General features: G+C 41.8%; 1 protein-coding gene across 1 annotated transcript in view; it reads left to right on the top strand.

The window, feature by feature from the left end:
* gpr158b (G protein-coupled receptor 158b) overlaps positions 1-18,984 on the top strand; it is a 55,054-nt gene that overhangs the window by 12,190 nt on the left and 23,880 nt on the right. The window contains exon 3 of the mRNA XM_071543019.1: positions 15,244-15,346. Within this exon, the coding sequence (XP_071399120.1) occupies positions 15,244-15,346 (103 nt within the window). The remainder of the gene's footprint in view (positions 1-15,243; positions 15,347-18,984) is intronic.

Genomic DNA, 18,984 nt, shown 5'->3' with positions numbered 1-18,984 from the left:
GTTGAGTCGAGCGACCATTTGCATGGATGCTGAAAGAAATGCAATGGCAACATCTTAATAATCAAATAATCATAAGGCCACCTGATTCAAGGTGGCCTTATGATTCAAGGTCAACAGGCTTCATCATAGCTTCATCCTATGCCTTTCATCATAGTTTTGTTTCAACAACAAATCTAACTGAATTTACAATGTAAATCAAAATGATTTTGACACAAATGTAAATCCTTCAACCCAAGCAACTAGTCTGTCCTGATTGTCTGTCTCTTGTTTGTCTGTTCAGCAAAATCCTCTGTACTAATCTTTTCCTGGTAAATAATAAAATTATAAATACATGTGGCTCACCAGGATGGAAATCACTCTCCATGTTTTCCTTTCTAAAAGGCTGATATTGTTGATGTTTCTCTAAATGAAAGCAACGTGAGTTTTCTGTCTTAATGTGCAGGTGAACACCGATCAGAGATGAAACTGTGAGTCTGAGTCTGTCTTCAGGTCAGTCTGTCTTTATGACACTGACATTCTAAATTCTATGAACTCTGCTGCATTGTGTCCAGCTGCATTATGATTCATCAGATGAAGCTCAGGCTCCAGTCACTTTGATGACAGAGATGTCTCACTTTGTACATGGTTTATAAAATACACATGCTTAAAAAACACATAACTGAATATTTAGAATTTGTATTAAGATACCGTATTTTTTTATGCAGAAAACATCTATTTAATTGCTAATTCCTAATTGCACTTTCACTGTATTAAGCCACAAGTTAGCTCACTCTAATCTTACTACTACCTACTTTTGTTACTACTATATATTACTATTACCTGTTACTACTACCTACTACCATATCTGAGGGGATACTTTAGGAAAACAAAAAGAAAAGTTATTCAATTCAGCTTTTCAGGTGTAGAATTAATTTTTTCCAGAACAACCTGCATCAACCCATGTAGTTAATAGAAACATGAGTAGCACTTTACAATGTCCTTTTCCAGTGCATGAACCTTTAAGCACAGATAACATTACTAGTCCCCCCTAATTACGTTATTGTACCCTGTAATTATTGTTTAAGTATGCAGTAATTATGAAAACAGTTGCACCATAACTACCTTATAAATCTCTCATATTTACAAAATTGTTACCCCTTAATTCCCGGACTTCTTGTTTTGTTACCCTGTAACTACAGCATTTTTATTTCATTATTACTCCATAATTACAAACTAGTTACACCGTAATTAGCGGGCTGTTTGATTATTTGTTTGATTATTGGTACTACAGTCCTACTGATGGTAGTCAGCTATGGCTCATACTTATTGCATCACTGTCATACCCATAATCGCAGTAAAGAACACCTTCCCAGGGATCATTAATGTAATGAATGGTCACTATTGGATGACAGTGATGGTGTCTGCCCTCTTTCCCCTCCGTCTTTCACCCCATGACACTGATCAAGAAGAACAAGTTGCCCTTTTTCTTTGATGTAAATGGATGAATCCTCATCACCAACATGTTCGCCTCCTCAGCATTTGGAATCCATGGTAACCAACCTCCAAATATTGTCATCTCAAAGTCACAGATAAATGTCCATCTTGCCGGCTGATCTGTTTCCTGTGATATGAGAGAAAAACAATTAGAGATCATCAATACTCTAACTGGCCCTTGCATATTAGTAACTGAAAGACTGTTAATGAATAATTTATTTCAAGTTCCATCCCATTTTGTTTCTTTGTTGGATAAAAGTGGATGTACAGTACAGATGTTCGTTAAAGATTTTAAAAAAAATAATTGGAATGGTAAATGTCTCTCTCTATCTCTCTCTCTTTTACTCTCTATTATCCAAATTATTCATCTCCTTTTTCTTCTTCTCTGTCATTTGTCATTTTGTGTCATTTCTCTCTCAGTGCCTCAGCCCTTTCTTTCCTTTTCTCGCCTTTTTCCCATTTCCTGCAATCAATAGCCGACGCTATTGTTCACCCAATCTATTATCCATCCTGTACTTTGTTGTAGCAACTCTTTCAGGTCTTTACCTCACTCCTTCCTCCAGTTGTCTTATTCGAATCAAAGTGTGAAAACAATGCAGTCGAATGCTCCAAAGAAACTCATGATTTGGCTGCTGAAATAGCACCGCAGAACACCACACACACACACACACACACACACACACTAAAAAAAGAAAAGTAAAGAAAGTACGTTTTTAAGTCAAGTATTTTCTCGAGCTCATTATATGACGAGTCGCAAAAATCACTTTTTTATCCCAGTGTCCCCATTAAAAAGCAGTTCACTTCAAAATCTCGCTAAATACATTTTTTGGGAAATGGGCTGTGGAGCGTCAGTGTGAGGCTCATTGCTTCCCCCGTAGAGTACAAACACACCCTGAGGCTCCTCTCCCTCCCTCTCTCCCTCTCTCTCTCTCTCTCTCTCTCTCTCTCTCTCAGCGAAAGATAATAACAAGACAGTCTCTTGTAATGTGACAGAACATCATGTGCTCTGAAGAAAGTGCTGGAGGATTATCTCAACGGTTTCCCCTCTCATTGTCGCTGTGATGTAATGGTTCAATCAAGTGTAGTTTAACACGTTTTATGATATGAGGTAGCACTGTCTCCGACTTTTTTCCCAGTTCTACGTTGTTTGTTCTGCCTAACACACAATAGCCTGTCTTCCTCGTCTAAAAGAAGAGTTCTATAGTGAAACCTGAGGCGGTTTAGTGCAGTGCTTGGCCATAGACCTTTTTCACAAACATGGCTGCCGTATAGCTTGGTTCTCACCATTGCCAGCAATGTTAAAAAGCCAACTTTCTGTCTCCCATACCTCTGTCTGTGATCACTTATTGTGTTTCAACATAATGTATAACACAATACCGGTGCGGTCACATCTGTTTCTGCTGTCAGGCGACTGCACCACTATAAAAAAAGTGATTTAATCGAGGGTCACAGAATGCTAACAGTACAGAAATTAGCGTTAGCCTTGGTTAGCCAGTTAGCAATTTGTGACCCTCGATCACAGTTACTTGCGCAGTCGTCTGACCTCAAATATGTTGCTAGCATTAGCAAACCTCTATATCCCATGTCTCATTAAAGTGAGACTTTGACATTTTGAATTGTAGTGCATTACTTTTCTTCACTGTGCAATTACCAGATAGTGGGATTTGTTTTTGGTATCAGCAATTGGGTTCACTGAAGAACAGATTATTAGCTTTGTTAGCATTCCTCATTGAAATTTGGTTTATAGGTTTCAAATCTCTACACAGCTAAAAAAAAAAAAAAAGACACTGATTGGCCAGATGGAGACGCTATAATAAGAACTTTACATATTGACCAATAACTTCTAAACCATATAGCCTAGAATAATATTTTTTTCCTCAGATTCCTTCACTCAACATGAATCAAATTTTTAATGTTATGCAAAATGTCTTTTTTGCTATTTCTCCCCCAAAAATTCTCCACAAAATTTTCCACACATTATATTTGGACTCCCTATATCTTTTACAGAGCATTTGAAATCCCACAGTGTCTGACTGACACACAAACAAGATGTGCAAACAGGAATGAGGCATAATCTTTCTACGCTTCAAGCTAGAGGGACCAAACTAAAGAGATTTAGTGAAACCTGAGGCGGTTTGGTGCAATGCTTGGCACTTGCTAGCATTAGCACCCTTCTCTATATCCCATGTCTCATTAAGGTGAGACTTTGACATTTTGAATTGTAGCGCATTACTTTTCTTCTCTGGGCAATTACCAGAGAGTGGGACTTGTTTTTGGTATCGGGACTTGGGTTCACTGAATGTATTTTTAGCTTTGCTAGGATTCCTCATTGAAGTGCAGTTAGCTGCAAGCTAATGATCTAACCTCCAGCTAGTGGCACACATTGGTTTTTAATGAGGAATGCTAACAAAATGTCAAGGTACGCCTTTAACCATGAGCCACGGTTTGAATCCACTGTACGAGGTTGTGCATCCGTCCGCCCGGCTGCATGCTCATGAGCCTCTCTTGGCCTTTTTTTTGCTGCTCTGCCCAGATACAGTGAGGCTGCAGAGGAAGGTAGGATGTGTTTAAGTCACCATGAACCAAATACAAGACTTCATGCATTATGGATAGTCAGTCGTAGGGGAAACATCTTACATAAGGAGCCACTGCTTATATAATTAGAGGAGGACTTGAGAATGATCAGAGTGGGTATTCTGTGACTTTGTGCATCTGTGTGTTTTTGTGTGTGTGTGTTTTTTTTTTTTTTATCCAAGGAAGCATCTATATGTGTGCATAAGTATGTTTGCATATATGTGTATGTCTGTATGTGTGTGTGTGTGTTTTCTCTCTGTGAAACGTGCTGTTGGAGATAAAGGGCTTCAAAGGGAGAGCTCTGCTAATGAGTGTAAACTGCTGTGACAGCCAAGGAGGGTTGCCGCCTCTCTCTCTCTCTCTCCACCCCTCTCCCTATCTCCCCTTAGTACTCTGTCTCCCCTGTCTCTCTCTCCCTCTCTCTCTCTTATTTCTCTCCATCCTCTTTATCTTTGTTTGTCGATCTGTCTTCTGTCAGTGTGTTTTCCAGTCAGTCTGCCTATCAGTCTTGCTGACTTTCTCCCCTCGTCTCTCCCTTGCTCTCGTTTTCTCTCTTTTTCTCCCTCCCATCCTCGTTCTCTTCCCCTCTCTCTCTCTCTCCCTCTCTCTCTCCCAATCTCTCTCTCTCAATCTCCATCTTCTTGAGGCCAATTAACTCTTCAGACGAGGGCAGAAAGAAGAAACCAGAAATTATCCCTCCATCTGTCAATATTTCATTTTGTGCTTTTTGGCACTGCTCAGATGATATTATTTATTTTTTTGTTAAATGTGAGCATCAGCCAAACACATCAAATCATCGCTTGAACTGACCTAGCCATAACTATGAATAACACCATGAAAACTGGGAAAATCCAGTCAGAAATGCTCATAGTTTCTTTCTACAGCTTTATCTTTATATGCTGCAGCGGCACCCTCCTTGGCATAAATTGGTAACCTTAGGTGATAGCTTTGAAGTTTCACACACACACACACACACACACACAGGCCTATTGAAAGATTTCCACGCCCGTTTAACTTGTAGATTTGCTTTTATACAGACGTGGCATGTGCCATTTTGATAAAGAAAATGTATAGTGCTGTTTGAAAAATGTAGCGCTGTTCATCCGGCTTGTCCCGATCAGTTATTTCTGGCTTGAACTCAGTGGCATACATACTGCAGCTATATAGAGATGTGCAGGTCCTGCTCATCTGAAAAATTCATCACCTCGACATGTGTGGCTCCTCTCTGCCCCGCTGCAAAAACTTGGTTCGCTCTGCAGTCTCAATCTGAAAAAAATGGATGTACATGAAAATATGTACGTTTCTACCTTTTCAAAACTTACCATCCCTCGCACGGTAAGGAGAACAGATAGGCTTTAAGTTTCAAAACTTTAAAGTCTGGATAAGCATTATGTAGGGAAAGGGATATCCAGCTCAATATGGCACTGCAGCAGCCCATGTAGAATGGTAATTTTAGACGGAATATGCTGGATTTTGGTTTCTTTTAAGGTGTGTCATATTCTACATGTCAGCAGCACACACACACACACACACATGCAGACACACACACACCACATCTTATCTTATCTCCGGCAGGTAAAAATAGGTGACTGGAGGAGCAGAGGAGACAGAAAGTAACCTGTTCTGTTCTGTCCTACTCTGTGCCACTCTCTTCCCTCTGTTTTGTTCTGCCAGAGGCTTCTCATTTCTCCTGGGGGAGTTTCAAGCTCTACAGCTGAAGCTGGATTGAAGTGTTGAAGGCTCAGGGCCGGTTGGGAATGTGTATGTGTAAGGTTTTATTTTTCCATCATCAAAGAGACCACTCGCTAAAGAATAAAAGAAACGCCAGTGTATTCAAAGCTCCGTTTCAAAAGCCACATTTTCAAACCAAGGTAAATATACTCTCAGTTTAATGAGGAGAGCCGTACTGTAATAGCCGGTTAACATGGAAGAGGGCTTCTTGGTAGCTATACATTCAACAAACACTTTCTTTGTTGGGGGCTGCAGGGAACATGAGGAACAGAGCGTGACTGCAGCAAGTTAACATTGTGAATTAAAGGATAAGGCCGGTGTTTTTTAATGCATTGCTTACCGTCAACAAATCCTATGAAAATAACAAAATCAGCAATGATTTTGTTTTGCCAGCAAATCTCATCCATGTAGCCAGTGCCCAATGAAGCCATGTCCCAGCAGCCATAGAACTCCATTGTATTAAAAAAACGGTTAAAAACACTTCAAAGAGCCATGCCGTTGCTCTGGGCAGCATATTTCATCATCACGTACGTGGGAAGTCAGAAAGTAACGAGAGTAGAGCAAATGCATTGTTGATTTTGTTATTTTCATAGGATTTGTTGACGGTAAGCAATGCATTAAAAAACACCAGCCTTATCCTTTAACATACAGTAAAGCCTATAGTTCAGAGCATGGCAGTAACACTGGCAGGGTAAGGGCTTTCCTTCCCAATGGGCCCACCCATGCAAAAAATCTATGCACTTATGGCACTTTAAGGCGTTGGGAATAAAAGCCTCCACCAAATGCCGCATGTTAAAATTCATGTTCATCGGTCCATTGTGCTTTATTAGACCTTCTATGTTCTAGACATGGAAGGTACAGTACAGTACAGAGTGTGACAAGAAGGCTTTTGACGAGGACCGAAGCGACGTCCAAATGATCAAATGAGGCACAGTGTGGACACAGTAGGAACACACTGTTACCTGCTGAAAGCACTGATCTGATGAAAGTAGATCAGCTGCTTCGGTCAAATAATTCACCAAAGGGATTTCATTGCTGAACCATTGCTAATATGAAAATCACACAAAAGAGCAGAAGTTTGGCGGTGTTGACTTGCAGTGGAAATATCTAGTTTAGACTCAAACTTCACCAAACTTTGCTGACGACAGTTTTCAGTTATAAAATGTTTTCGAAACCCCGGGATAACAAAAAGTTATCGATCTGAATTTCAATAAGTGTTACCGCCATACAGCTTCATGAATAACAAGTAGCCACTTGCTAGGAAAGCAACCTGTTGTGGAGTTTGAGAATGATGCCATGAATCTGTATTCACCTCTTATTTTCCCCCTTTACTCCTGTGTCTCCGTGGCCTTCATGCGAAGACTGATAATGGCAGAGAATCTTAATACCTGCTTCCAGGAAAATCTTTCACGCTAGAGACTTCCAATTAGCCACCTCTAACAACAGTGAGCCATATTTATCAAGTAGAAACACCACCCTGTGTAGACGCATTCATATGGGAAGCACTGCTAATAATATAACCAATAAAAAACACTTTAAAAAACACATTTTTTTTCACACTTTTTAAAAAACACATTTTCTAATGTTTTTTTTTTTTTTTGAGCTCACAAAGCTTTCATCCGGCTTATGATGCATGCATGATAGCATGAGGAGAGGGAGGAGAGACGGAGGACGAGGACGCTGGCATAGTGCAAGGATGGAGAAGCGAGGGAGGGAGGGAGGGAGGGAGGGAGTTAAGGAGGGATAAGAAGAGAGAGAGAGAGAGAGCAGGGAGGGAAGGCGTCAGGGAGGACTCATCCACATCCTCCACAGAGAAACACCATTCACTCTCTAATCTGTTGCCTGCAGCTCGGTGGCTGCCACGGCAATAATGCGAGAGGACGTCAACCTTACAGCGGCAGTCGGGTCTTAATTGGCTCAGGCCTCCCAGACCTGGACCCCCCCACCACCCACCCGGACGCCTTTGTGAGAAAACTAAAGGTTCGTCTCGTAACCCTTAAACTGCCGAGCGGGCCTTTTGTTACCGCAGCCTCCCTCTACTTCTCTTGTGTTGCGGTGATTGAAAATCTTTCCGAAGGCCCCGCAGTCAATCGGCGGCAACGTCTTGAACATCTTGTCCCCTTTAACTCGAGAATTTGTCGCCTCCACTTCAGGGAGATTCACTATGCGCTCACCTCGCACATGTGTTGCGTGAGAAAAAATACGATAAACGCTAAATCACAGCGGCCCCTGTTTGAATTTACAATCTGTCACCTCCGCTTCCCTCCGCCGACTTCCTCCGCGGAGCCGACGTGGAAATGAAAAGACGGAACCAGAAAGTGACAAGAGACCGACATCAATGCTCCGCTCTCTCGGCGAGGAGGAGCCACCGAATCAATAACCAGCTGCAGTCTCTCGGTTTTCATCTCGTAAATTGATGGAGAAATTCCAGACAGACTTTAAGCCCAAGGCCTTCTCTCCGCAGACGTCCAGTATTTCAGCGGCGGCAGTCTTGTGAAGCAGGCAGCAGGCAGACTCCACACCCAGGGGACACAGTGATTGTAATGCTTTTAGGGTTTAATGCTTTCAGTGTATTTATAGATCTCCGAGGGATGCAGAGTGCTCTCTCTCTCTCTCTCTCTCTCTCTCTCTCCCTCTCTCCTCTTGGTGTCTTGTTTACAGCTTTTCGTCAAATAGCTAGTCTGAGGAGACCGAAGCAGGTAACGCTGGCCGCAGACCAAATAGGAGAGTCTCCTATTCGAAAAAGTTACAGATAATACAGTTTTGGTTTCAGGCGACGTCAAGTCCCCAGAGGGATTGCGTTCACTCGGATGTGAAGTATGTGTCACACTTGGCGTGACTGTGCCTGTGATGTTGTTGTTGTAGCGTTCTGCAGGGGCTGTGCGCAAACCTGTGATCTTGTCATCGACTCCCCAAGCAGCCACACTGCCGCCACACCAGTGAGGACACTGCACTTGTTGGGCAGGTCAGAAATATGTGTCACTAGAAACTGAAATTGAATTATTCATATTTGAATTTGAATTGCTCAACTTGAATAATTGCATTGAAAAACTGAATCTGAATAGCATAATTTGAAATCGGATTTATTAGTTTGAAACTGAATTCCAATAAACTTGAAACTGAATGTAATATTATGAAATTGAATTCACTGTATTCAGTTCTCACAATTCAAATTCAGTTCTCGTAATTCAAATTCAGTTCTTGCAATTCAATTTCAGTTTACTGAGACACACATCCTGGTCGTTGAGGAAGAGCAATCGAGTGCAGATTCACAGAACTCCTTTTCAGCCAATCAGCACCTACTGTATGTTTTTGACCATTTCCTTCACTCCCATTGATCCATGGACTTGATACACGTTGAAGAACATTTCTTTCGATCATGGATGAGGCTGGGACTGATGGCGTTCAGCTCGGAGTATCATGTCCAGAGAACTGAAGGGATCTGGAATTTTCGGGCCAAAAAGTTCAAGGGAAAATCCACCCTAAAACACTTTAACACTATTCAGAAACAGTTAGTGGCGATGTACGTTTTGTTTGTTTGGTGGTGTATTCGTCTTATTCCCATGGATGTAAAGAACATGATATCACAGTGAGATATTTCCAGTGCAGCTACAATTCAGTAGTATGACAGTAGAAAATCCAATCCAATGTTCACAAACTAGCTGGCTCACTAGCTATATTTACATGTTCACGCCTGCTCTCTGGGGGATGTTGAAAGGTATTCTGGGAAGTGTAGGAAATCACTAACTGAAGTCAAAGTACACGAGGCAGGTTGAGGGAAAGTGGGTACACCATAAAAAGTCAATTGCAATACTTCACAAAATAAATCCTGGAATGCATTGAACATCACAGATTGATGATATCTGACAGTGTTCAAGTATGCAACGGTGGATTTTTCCCTACATCCTTTACAATTCAACGATTAAATACCATTGAAAACTGCCTGTGCAGGAAAGGCAAGGTCTTGGTTCTGTATCCCCTCCCTAGTGTGGCCTTCTTAAAAGCCCCTTGCACGTTCTGTGATTGACAATGTAACCTTGAACCCCGTCAGAAAGGTGTTATAAGAAAAGCGGAATTAAAAGCCCCCACTTCATCAAAAGTGGGCTGAAATCACAAATTACTTTCTCACTTTTAGCCTGCGCTCTGATGAAGGTGATCCATCAAACTGAGACATGTCAAACGACCGTTTCATACTCCTTTCATAGCTGCGGAGGAAAAACGAGCTTGGCCTTGGCACCGGTTAACTTCCTGCCTCTAGCTGTATTTGTGTGTGTGTGCGTGTGTGTGTGTGTGTAATCTTTCTGTATAATAGACAGCACTGGCGATATGTGACATATGTAGCAGTGTGCGCTTGAAGCGGTTCACGCAATGTAACAGCAGACGTGCTGGGTTACATTATTCACTGTGAAAAGCCTCAAACATTTTCATGCTCCTGTGTCAATCTCCTGTGTGACACGCATATATTTCCTGTATTATATTTTCTCAGACCTGTCTCACTGCAGATCATGTGGGGGCTGCACTTGAACTAGTTCTAAGAGATGTGTGGGTTCATGGGTACATGCTACATCAGGTAATAGTAGAGATATTTGTGTGTGTGTGTGTGTGTGTGTGTGAGAGAGCGCATACATGACTATTAAGGAGGGGCCGTGTAGGGCTTATTTCAAAGTTTGCTTACACACATGTGAAACACTCACACATATGCATGCAAAACACTTGCACAAACACACGTGAAACACTTTGCATATGCTAATGTAAAACATTCACACATACACATGTGAAACACTCACACGCACATGTGAAATAAATATTTGCACCAGTACGTGTGAAACACTAACACATATGAAAAAGTCACACATGAAACATTGTGCATACATATGTGAAACTTTCACATATGTGTGAGTATTTCACATATGTGTATTTAGTAGTATGAATGTATGTGTGAGTGTTTCACATGTGTATGTGCAAGCAAAGTTTAAAATAAGCGCTACATAGCCTCTCATAATGTATGACATGTGCGCCATATTTAATATATGCTTCATCAACATGTTAAACCATGTTTCATTTCATTTTCAGCTCATAAACAGCAATGCTAATCATCACATACAATGCTGAAATTGGTAAGGATTTTAAGGCTAGATATTACACTCTGTGTATTACACTCTATTCACTGTGCTGTAAAAAATAAACAATCCCTTTAGGAAGCGCTGCATCTGCTAGGGTGGCACAGGCAGGTTTAATAAATGCAACAATTGTAATGCACAGAGTCCAATAAAGGCCCAAAATAAGCATCATATTTCATCCTTGCCCACCTCAGTGTCCCTGGGTATGTCTTATCTTAATGAGTCTCCACTTCCTTCCAGTAAGCAGAAAATAAGTTCATAACAAACGCTGGTGGTATATGTTTGTGTCTGGTGTGTGTCTGGTGTGTGTGTGTGTGTGTGTGTGTGTGTGTGTGTGTGTGTGTGTGTGTGTGCGCGCAGGTTGGTTGTGGTCTGGCGGTTGCTCTATTTGCCAATACTCCCCTGTTCTTGGCAGGGAGTAATAGGCATTTATATTCTGTCCGTGTGTGCTCTCCCTCTCTCTCCCCCCCTCTCTCTCTCTCTCTTTCTCTCTCTCTCTCTCTCTCTCTTCTTTCTCTCTCTCTCTCTTCTCTCTCTCTCTCTCCCCCCATCTCTCCCTCTGTCCCTCATCTTTTCCCGCTGCTCGGCAGATGTTGTAAGTTTGGAGCTTGGACTGTGTTTTCCCGGCCCTGGGGGAGGCTGAGTCCTCGCCACCTGCTCCTCTAGTCAGAGAGGTAGAACCATCCTGGCCCGGACCCAGATTCCTTTTGGTTTGCAGCAGAAAGAAAAAAGACAGGAAAAAAAAAACCTGTAAGAGAATTAGGAAATGTGGGCTTGAACTCAAATCAGTGCCCTTTCCTGCGTTTTGTAGAATTTCAGAGCTGCGTCGACCCCACGGGAGAGAACACACACACACACACACACACACACACATACACACACATACACAGGTCTGCTCCAACAGCAGTAGATGAGCTACAGCATCCTTTGGCAGAGGTTTCAGTTTATTTTATTCACTGGGTTTCCATCCAAGTATTTGTACTTCACATGTTGGCAGCTCCAAATGGCAGCGGGAGGTAACTGTTTGAAAAATTTGAAATTACCCAGAAATCCTGTAAGGTGACGTCAGTAAACTTCATACAGGATGCTCATGTTTACCAACCCGGCCGGTCTGTGGTGCTTTATACCAGAGCAAAAGCAAAGGCAAGAGAGAGGAACAGATCTAATCTAAGACAGTTTGGGATTTTGCTCTTCAGTTCTCTTCACTTCTTGTGGGTGGAGAAGTGTCCACACCAGACACCAGATTTCATTTGGGCAAATAGGACGAATATATTGCATGTCAATTAGTAAGGATGGGACACTGTTCTATGTTACAGCCCCACTTTGTCATTTAGACTTATAAGACGCGTATAAGAGTGTATTTTTACATAACAATCTTGCCTGGTGCAGCTTTAAGGCGGAAAACTCTTTTGACGCTAATTAAATTACGTATTAAATAGAACCGCATTTGTCAAATAAACAATGATGTAGCGTAATGACTCTTTCCGTCTTTCTGATGGATGTGTTTTCCTTATGTAGCTATGCTTAAGAAGCTACATGTATTTATTTTCATGTATAAATTAGGTGAATTAGGTGAATTTGATTGAAGTGCACCTACTTCGCTTTGTTTTTGCAATATTTCAAAACTGCTTAAAATTCACAGTTGACTTCACAGTTGGATGGAAGCATACCTACTGTAGCTTTGTGCTTGATTAGAGTCAGTGCCTTACAATTACATACAGCATCTCCACCATGGCTATACAAATGAATGTACAAAATATTAGGAACACTTACGATTGTCATTAAGTACTCTAATGAGGTGAATCCAGGTAAAAGCCATTATTCCTTATTGATTTACTTTATTAAATCTATACCAATCATAAAGGAGGAGATGCAGATAAAGAGAAGCAGACGAGTTAGAGAAGAGATTTTTAAGCTTTGAGACAAGTGAGATGTGGATTGTGCAATAGTGGTTGCAACTCAATATCAGGAAGATGTCCCTAATATTTTGTATATTCGGTGTATGGCCTGGGCCGTCATACCTGTCTGTCTTTTTCTCTTGTCTCCTCCCTGTTCAGGTGTTTTTTTGTACTGTTACACCCAGAATAGCTTTCAGGATCCCCGCCTCACACTTCACTTCCGAGCAGCGAACGCAAACCTCAATCAGTCAATTGCTCATAAGCAAAAAAGCAATAAACGGTGAAGTCTCCACGGGGTGTAGCTCGCATTCTTTCTTCCAAAAAAAGTGGAAATATGCATCATAATTCCCCGTCTTGTCTTCACTGGAGCAATGATTTATCTGTTTATTCTTGTCAGCCATTTGCACTTCAGTTCAGGCATTTAAAGCATCTACAGCCCATCCCTCCCGCTGCTTCCCAGTTGTGAGATTTGGGGCTGCTTGTCAGCTTTGAACGACAAAAAAACCACTGATCTTGTGCAGCGATGCAGCGGGAAGCTTTAGCATGCAAAAAAAAAAAAGGGAATGACTCGAACCCAATCAATAACGACACGTTGTTAAAGTCACCGCTGAATGTCAGAACTCGGCCTCGCCTTCGCACAGGTTGTGTTTGCGAGTGTCCGCCGCCGCCGCCGCCGGCCCCTTTAGCCGGAAATAAATGTCACGCCAAAGTGCAGCTCCGTAGGGAATGAACTGCAACAGATATAAATGTTGCATGTGACAGCGGGCTGCAGGTGGGAGGCGGAGCTTCGGGGGAATCTGACGGGAGACGGGGGACATTTTGCACTCCAGATCAGCTTGATAACATGTTTTTTTTTTTTTTTTCCTGTTATCTGGTTGCAGCAGAGCGGTGTGTTGGGAAGGTTACGGTCTGTTTCTGCTGTACCAAACACGTCCGCCTTCTTCTCGTTGATAGTGCAAATCCAAAAACAAAGCCATCTCATCCTACCTTTATCTTTGTCCCTGTTTTGGAACGGCATCAGCAAAATGAAAACATTTTCAGTGGCTGTGATCGATTCAAATTCATAAAGTACAAAAACACTGTTTCTCCACAGCAGCAGAATACAGTGTCCCAGAGGCGATATACTGTTTTTACTGTTTTTACTGTTGTTACTAAGCATGTAGTGTAATGCACTATTTATGAACATTCATGTCAAATTTATTGCAGGTCTATTTTTGACACAGTGTATGTGTGCGTGTGTGTGCATGTGTGCCTGAGTGTGCTTCGCTCCAGATGGTCGCTGAGCCCATCCAGCTCCCACAGTTATCAATGCGCGCCGGAATTATGCAGGCACGTTTAAATTCTGCAAACAACCCTTAATTCTTAATTTAGATATTAATTAGTTTCCCTGTTACTTGGCAAAGCCCTGTGATTTCCCCTGACACCAGGCGTGTTTAGAACTGGGGCGTCTGCTTCCCGCTGCACAAGAAGATGTAGAAGAAGATGTAAAAGACTCAATAACGGGGTTGAGACAAGTTCATTAACCAAATGCTGCAGTGTTTGTGTGTGTGTGTGTGTGTGTGTGGGTGGGTGTGTGTGCATGAAAAAGGAACATTTGTGGGCATAGTCACTATGCTACATTCATTTTGTAAGATGTCTGTTTTCTATTTAAATTCTCTAAATCTTCATTTCAATGATAGGTGAAGGCAAAATACTGTAGGTGCAGCATTATACTAATCCATATTAATAATTCCTCTTTGTGCCGCCATGAACCATCCAGATCTTGTCAATATTTCCTCAGTGTACTGTAAACATTTATAAGCTCCAGCACTGGATAGCTCACGTTTAGTCACGAGGCAAATTGAAGCAAATTGTGGAGCCACAAATAAAACAAAAATTAATGACTGTTTGAAGAGGGTAATTAACATAATCGCTGTTCATAAATTAGTAGTGGCTGTACTTTCTGACTTCATTTTCGCTTGACAACCAATCTAGTTTGTTTTTCATTTTTGGGATAATATATTTGGGTACTTTTAATGGAAATTGCTGCTATTATCATGGGAAAGATTCAGTACTGTAATGGTCAGCTACAGAGTGGAAAATCTATTTGTCTGTATATTTCTGACAGAATTTCTTGCTGCTGTGCCTCATATTTCATTCTGGTTTAGAAATCCCTAACACCAGGAAGTATTCATTTTTTCACTCCCACTTGCTTTGGGTCTTTAAGAAGCACAAATAGAGCTGTTGTGTTGGCTGAGTCACCGCACTCGCCTGTCATCCCCCCTCCAACCTATTGTTGCATTCCCATCTCAGCTTCACTTCAATGCCTCCTCTGCCTCTCACTTTTGTCCCGCTGCTACTGTACCCCCCCATTATGCTCTTGCTGTTCCCAATGAAAAGAAGTGAATTTTTGATAAACACCATCTGTGTGTGTGTGTGTCTCTCTCTCTCTCTTCCCCTTCTCCCAGTGCACGCCTATCCTCGGCCATGGATTCGTATTGGACAAGTACAAGTGCCAGTGCAGGAGAGGCTTCTACCACCCCAGCCGAGTGGCGCTCAATGGCTTTACAAGTAGGTTACAAATCCGTGTGTGATGTAAAACTGCACCGCGTTGCCGTCAGATCAAGACCTCGAGTCTCTCAAAAGTACGCTTTCGGGAATAAAGAAAAAAAAAAAAAACGTCTCTTTCCGGTTGACAGCCACACGTTTTGTTTGAAAGTCTGTTCTGGGTATTGAACGGGTTTCCCCCGGGGGCATGCGGGGGTCACGAGAGTTGAAGCTGGAGTTACAAGGTTGTTCGGCTGCTCTTGCTGAGGAAATTTCTTCTGTTTCTCTCCTGAGCTCTGGTGGGAGGCTTCAAGTCAGCCACAGGTGGCGTCTGATTCATAGACCTGTTGGATTCAGTGTAGACAGAGAACGTGTCTCAGTGGAAAGAACTTCAAATATAGTCATAAGTGATATCGTCTGTCCCAGAGATCTGGTTATCACTCTCATTTTTTATAGACTGATTAACATAGCGATCATATTTTAAACATAAACAGCAGATGGTTGTGCAGTGGATTCACACAATAAAGCAGCTAATGCCTTTGTTGTTGTTGTCGTTTGTGAGCAGGTGTTATTATTTTTGGCATCATATCGCTGAATCCGAAATTACAATGTCCTTTTCTCTACTAATGTTCTTCCCTTGCTGTTGTGTTCTTCAAGGCTATCCTCAACTTTACTTTCCTGCTGTTTTGGATTTGAAAGTCTCAGCTCTGACACCTTGACTGAGAGCGCTGCAGTGTCCTCAGAGATAATCAGACGACTGCGGTGGTTTCATCCCGCACTCTTAACAATACAGCACCCCAAGGGGGATGATGTGCTCAGCTGGAGCTTTATTGTAATGCAGTGTGATGAGGCCGGTAGTCAAACGGCTTCAGCCTGCGGAGAGAGTCATCTTCGAAAACACCCATACAGGCCCGTCATTAACAATCAGATTGGATTTCTGCAGCCGGCGACCCCGATTTCCTCTCCTGCAACCTGCCTGTTATTCCTCGCGCATCCCCCTGAAAACAAACTGGACTGAGATTTCAGATTGTTCCCTAGCAACAGGCCAAAAGGGCAGATATCAGAGGAGAGAAAGTATCCAGAGTGAGACACATTAAAGCCTGCAATAATAAATGAAGAATGTATTTGGAAGTACAACTTGATGAAACATGACATTTTAATTGTATGTCAGCTGCTTTTGTAGCTGAGCGGTCGTAGAAATATTGTGTTGACAGTTGTGACAACGCCTTAACGTATTGCTTATCCAATTAGCGAGCCTCCCTGTAAGCACTGAGAAAAACGTGTTCTGGAGGGTTGTGAGGTGTTTGGTGCCAGACAGTTTGGAGTCCAGTAAGCTGCAAAGAGCACATACGCTAGGTTTCCATCCAAGTGTTAATGTATTGAATCAGGAAAGTAAAATGCAAATGGGGAAAAAAAAAAAATCGATAAGATTGACCCAGTATCACAAAATAGTTTTTACATCTGCTTGAGGCGGAAAATGTGTTTATCGATAGAGAAACTATGCAATAAATAGCAATGGAAGTGCATTTTTCCAATAAATCATGATGTGGGCTTGGTGCGATTGGCCTGACAAATGCTTCAAGCTCATTGCATTTCTTTGTTTTCGACTTCAGATGAAAGCATGAAATATGACCAACATTAGCTGACACTAAAGAACCATAACGACTTGCCCAATAATGATCAATTCTTGAAAGATTCTTACTATTTTACTTGTGGATGTGGGATTTTTTTTGACATTCAGGAAGCCAATTTATTCACTTCAGTAGGCGTGCAGCTAATGGAAACACACGATAAATAGATGGATAGATAGATAGATAGATAGATAAATAGATAGATAGACAGCGAGAGAGAGACAGAGAGAGAGAGAGAGAGAGAGAGAATAATATAATGCTATTATTGCATTGCACACATCATTAAGTTGTATCTACACAGAGGGGTTGGCAAGCTTAATGAGCATCAAGGAAGATAACTAACTGATGATGATCTCCCTGCCCCCCCCCCCCCTCTCTAATGACTTCAGAGGAAGACTTCTCGTACTACTCTCTCCCTTGACTGCGTCGTCAGTTCAGCTTGTTTAATTTCGCGTTGGTTGTCGTTCAAGGTGTGTGTGTTTTATGTTTAATTGGAGCCGGGTTGTTGTTAGCTTTGTGCATCTCCGTGTGTCACATTAGGAAGGGCAAAACCCGTCCGCTTCACCCAATCTGGGCACACACGCCGTTGATCAGAACGCCGAGGCGCCGCTTTGTTCATTTTCACACTCTTTGATTTGACTTTTGAAAGTGCGCAAACGGAGGGAGGGAGCGGGGAAAGGAAAGAACAGATAGAGAGAGAGAGAGAGAAAGAAAGAGCAAACCAATTTAAGTTGTTATTTCTAGCGACTCCGACGAGCTTCACACATCCAGCGTGGGAGCAGATGCACATTCTCACAATCCCACACCTCTTTGGTTTTGGGGGGCCGGTCGCCATGTGTGGGCGCCACTTCCTGCCATCAAATTACCCATCAGGAGTACAAATGGTCTTCAAGAGAGGCCATGATTGCAAAAACATTTTTCGGTGATTGCCGTGCTTCAAATGCTGACCTCCAGCTGCTGTGGTTCTCCTCTGATGTGTTTTTCGCACTCACACACACACACACACGCACACACACACACATATACACACACCCTTCCGATTTCACCTGCCCCGCTTGAAACAGGCACAGAGGTTTTTGGACACTTTGACGCTACGCATACATTGCACTGGAAGGAGTTAAAAATAACTTGGAAGCTTCTTCTTTCATTTCTTTGGTGAGGGAATTGTTACTCCAAGGCCCAAACGTTCATAACACAAGGGTTTGGCGCAAAAGGATGATGAACTCCTGAGACTTGTCTGGCTCGCAACATATTGGCTGTAAATGAGTATTCCACATCATTGGAAAGCTCTTGTTGAGCTCTATCCGATGGTCAAAAGAACACATTTGTGATTATGAAGAAAATTTAAATAAAGGGGGAAAATCCAAAAGACTCAAGTGAAAACCCTGGATTAAAATTGGCGCATAAAGGACATAACTGCCCTCTATAACTGTTTAAAGAATATTAATTTTCTGCACATTCATCTCTGTAAAAGTATGAATAGTTCTTATGTTATGCTATATATAGGGAAATGTCACTTAAGCCTCTTTTGGTCCAAACTGGTAAAGCAGGAAATTTAGAAAACCACTTGTGTGCTTTATTACATCAAATATTCAATGAATCAGTCAATCAATGAATCAATAAATCAATCAGTCAATCAATCAATCAATCGGTAACACTTTACAATAAGGGTACATTAATTAAGGGTTAGTTAATGCTTAATAAGCAATAACTAACCCTTAATTAACAGTTAACTAATGTGTCTGGTAATCATTTACTAATGGTGTTCATGTTAACTAAGGAATTAATTTATACATTATTCAATAGTCATCTTTATAAACTATTAAAGAATGAATAAATTAATACCTAAAACTAATCAATCAATCAATCAATCAATCCATACTTAGCTTCTTTACCATTATCACAGCACTAGCAGCACACTGTCTTTGTGCTGTTTGTGTGCCATGCAACTTAAGCAGGATGTTTGCATACTTTATGAGCTCAGGGACTTACACAGGAATTACATGCTTATCAAGCATTATTCTCCAGAAG

This window comes from Centroberyx affinis, unplaced genomic scaffold (assembly GCF_046629955.1).
Source record: "Centroberyx affinis isolate AG114_WGS23_722 - 3 ecotype Tasmania unplaced genomic scaffold, CSIRO-AGI_Caff_v1 ptg004204l_1, whole genome shotgun sequence".
NCBI lineage: Eukaryota > Metazoa > Chordata > Actinopteri > Beryciformes > Berycidae > Centroberyx > Centroberyx affinis.
This window is presented reverse-complemented; position numbering and strand designations above follow the sequence as displayed.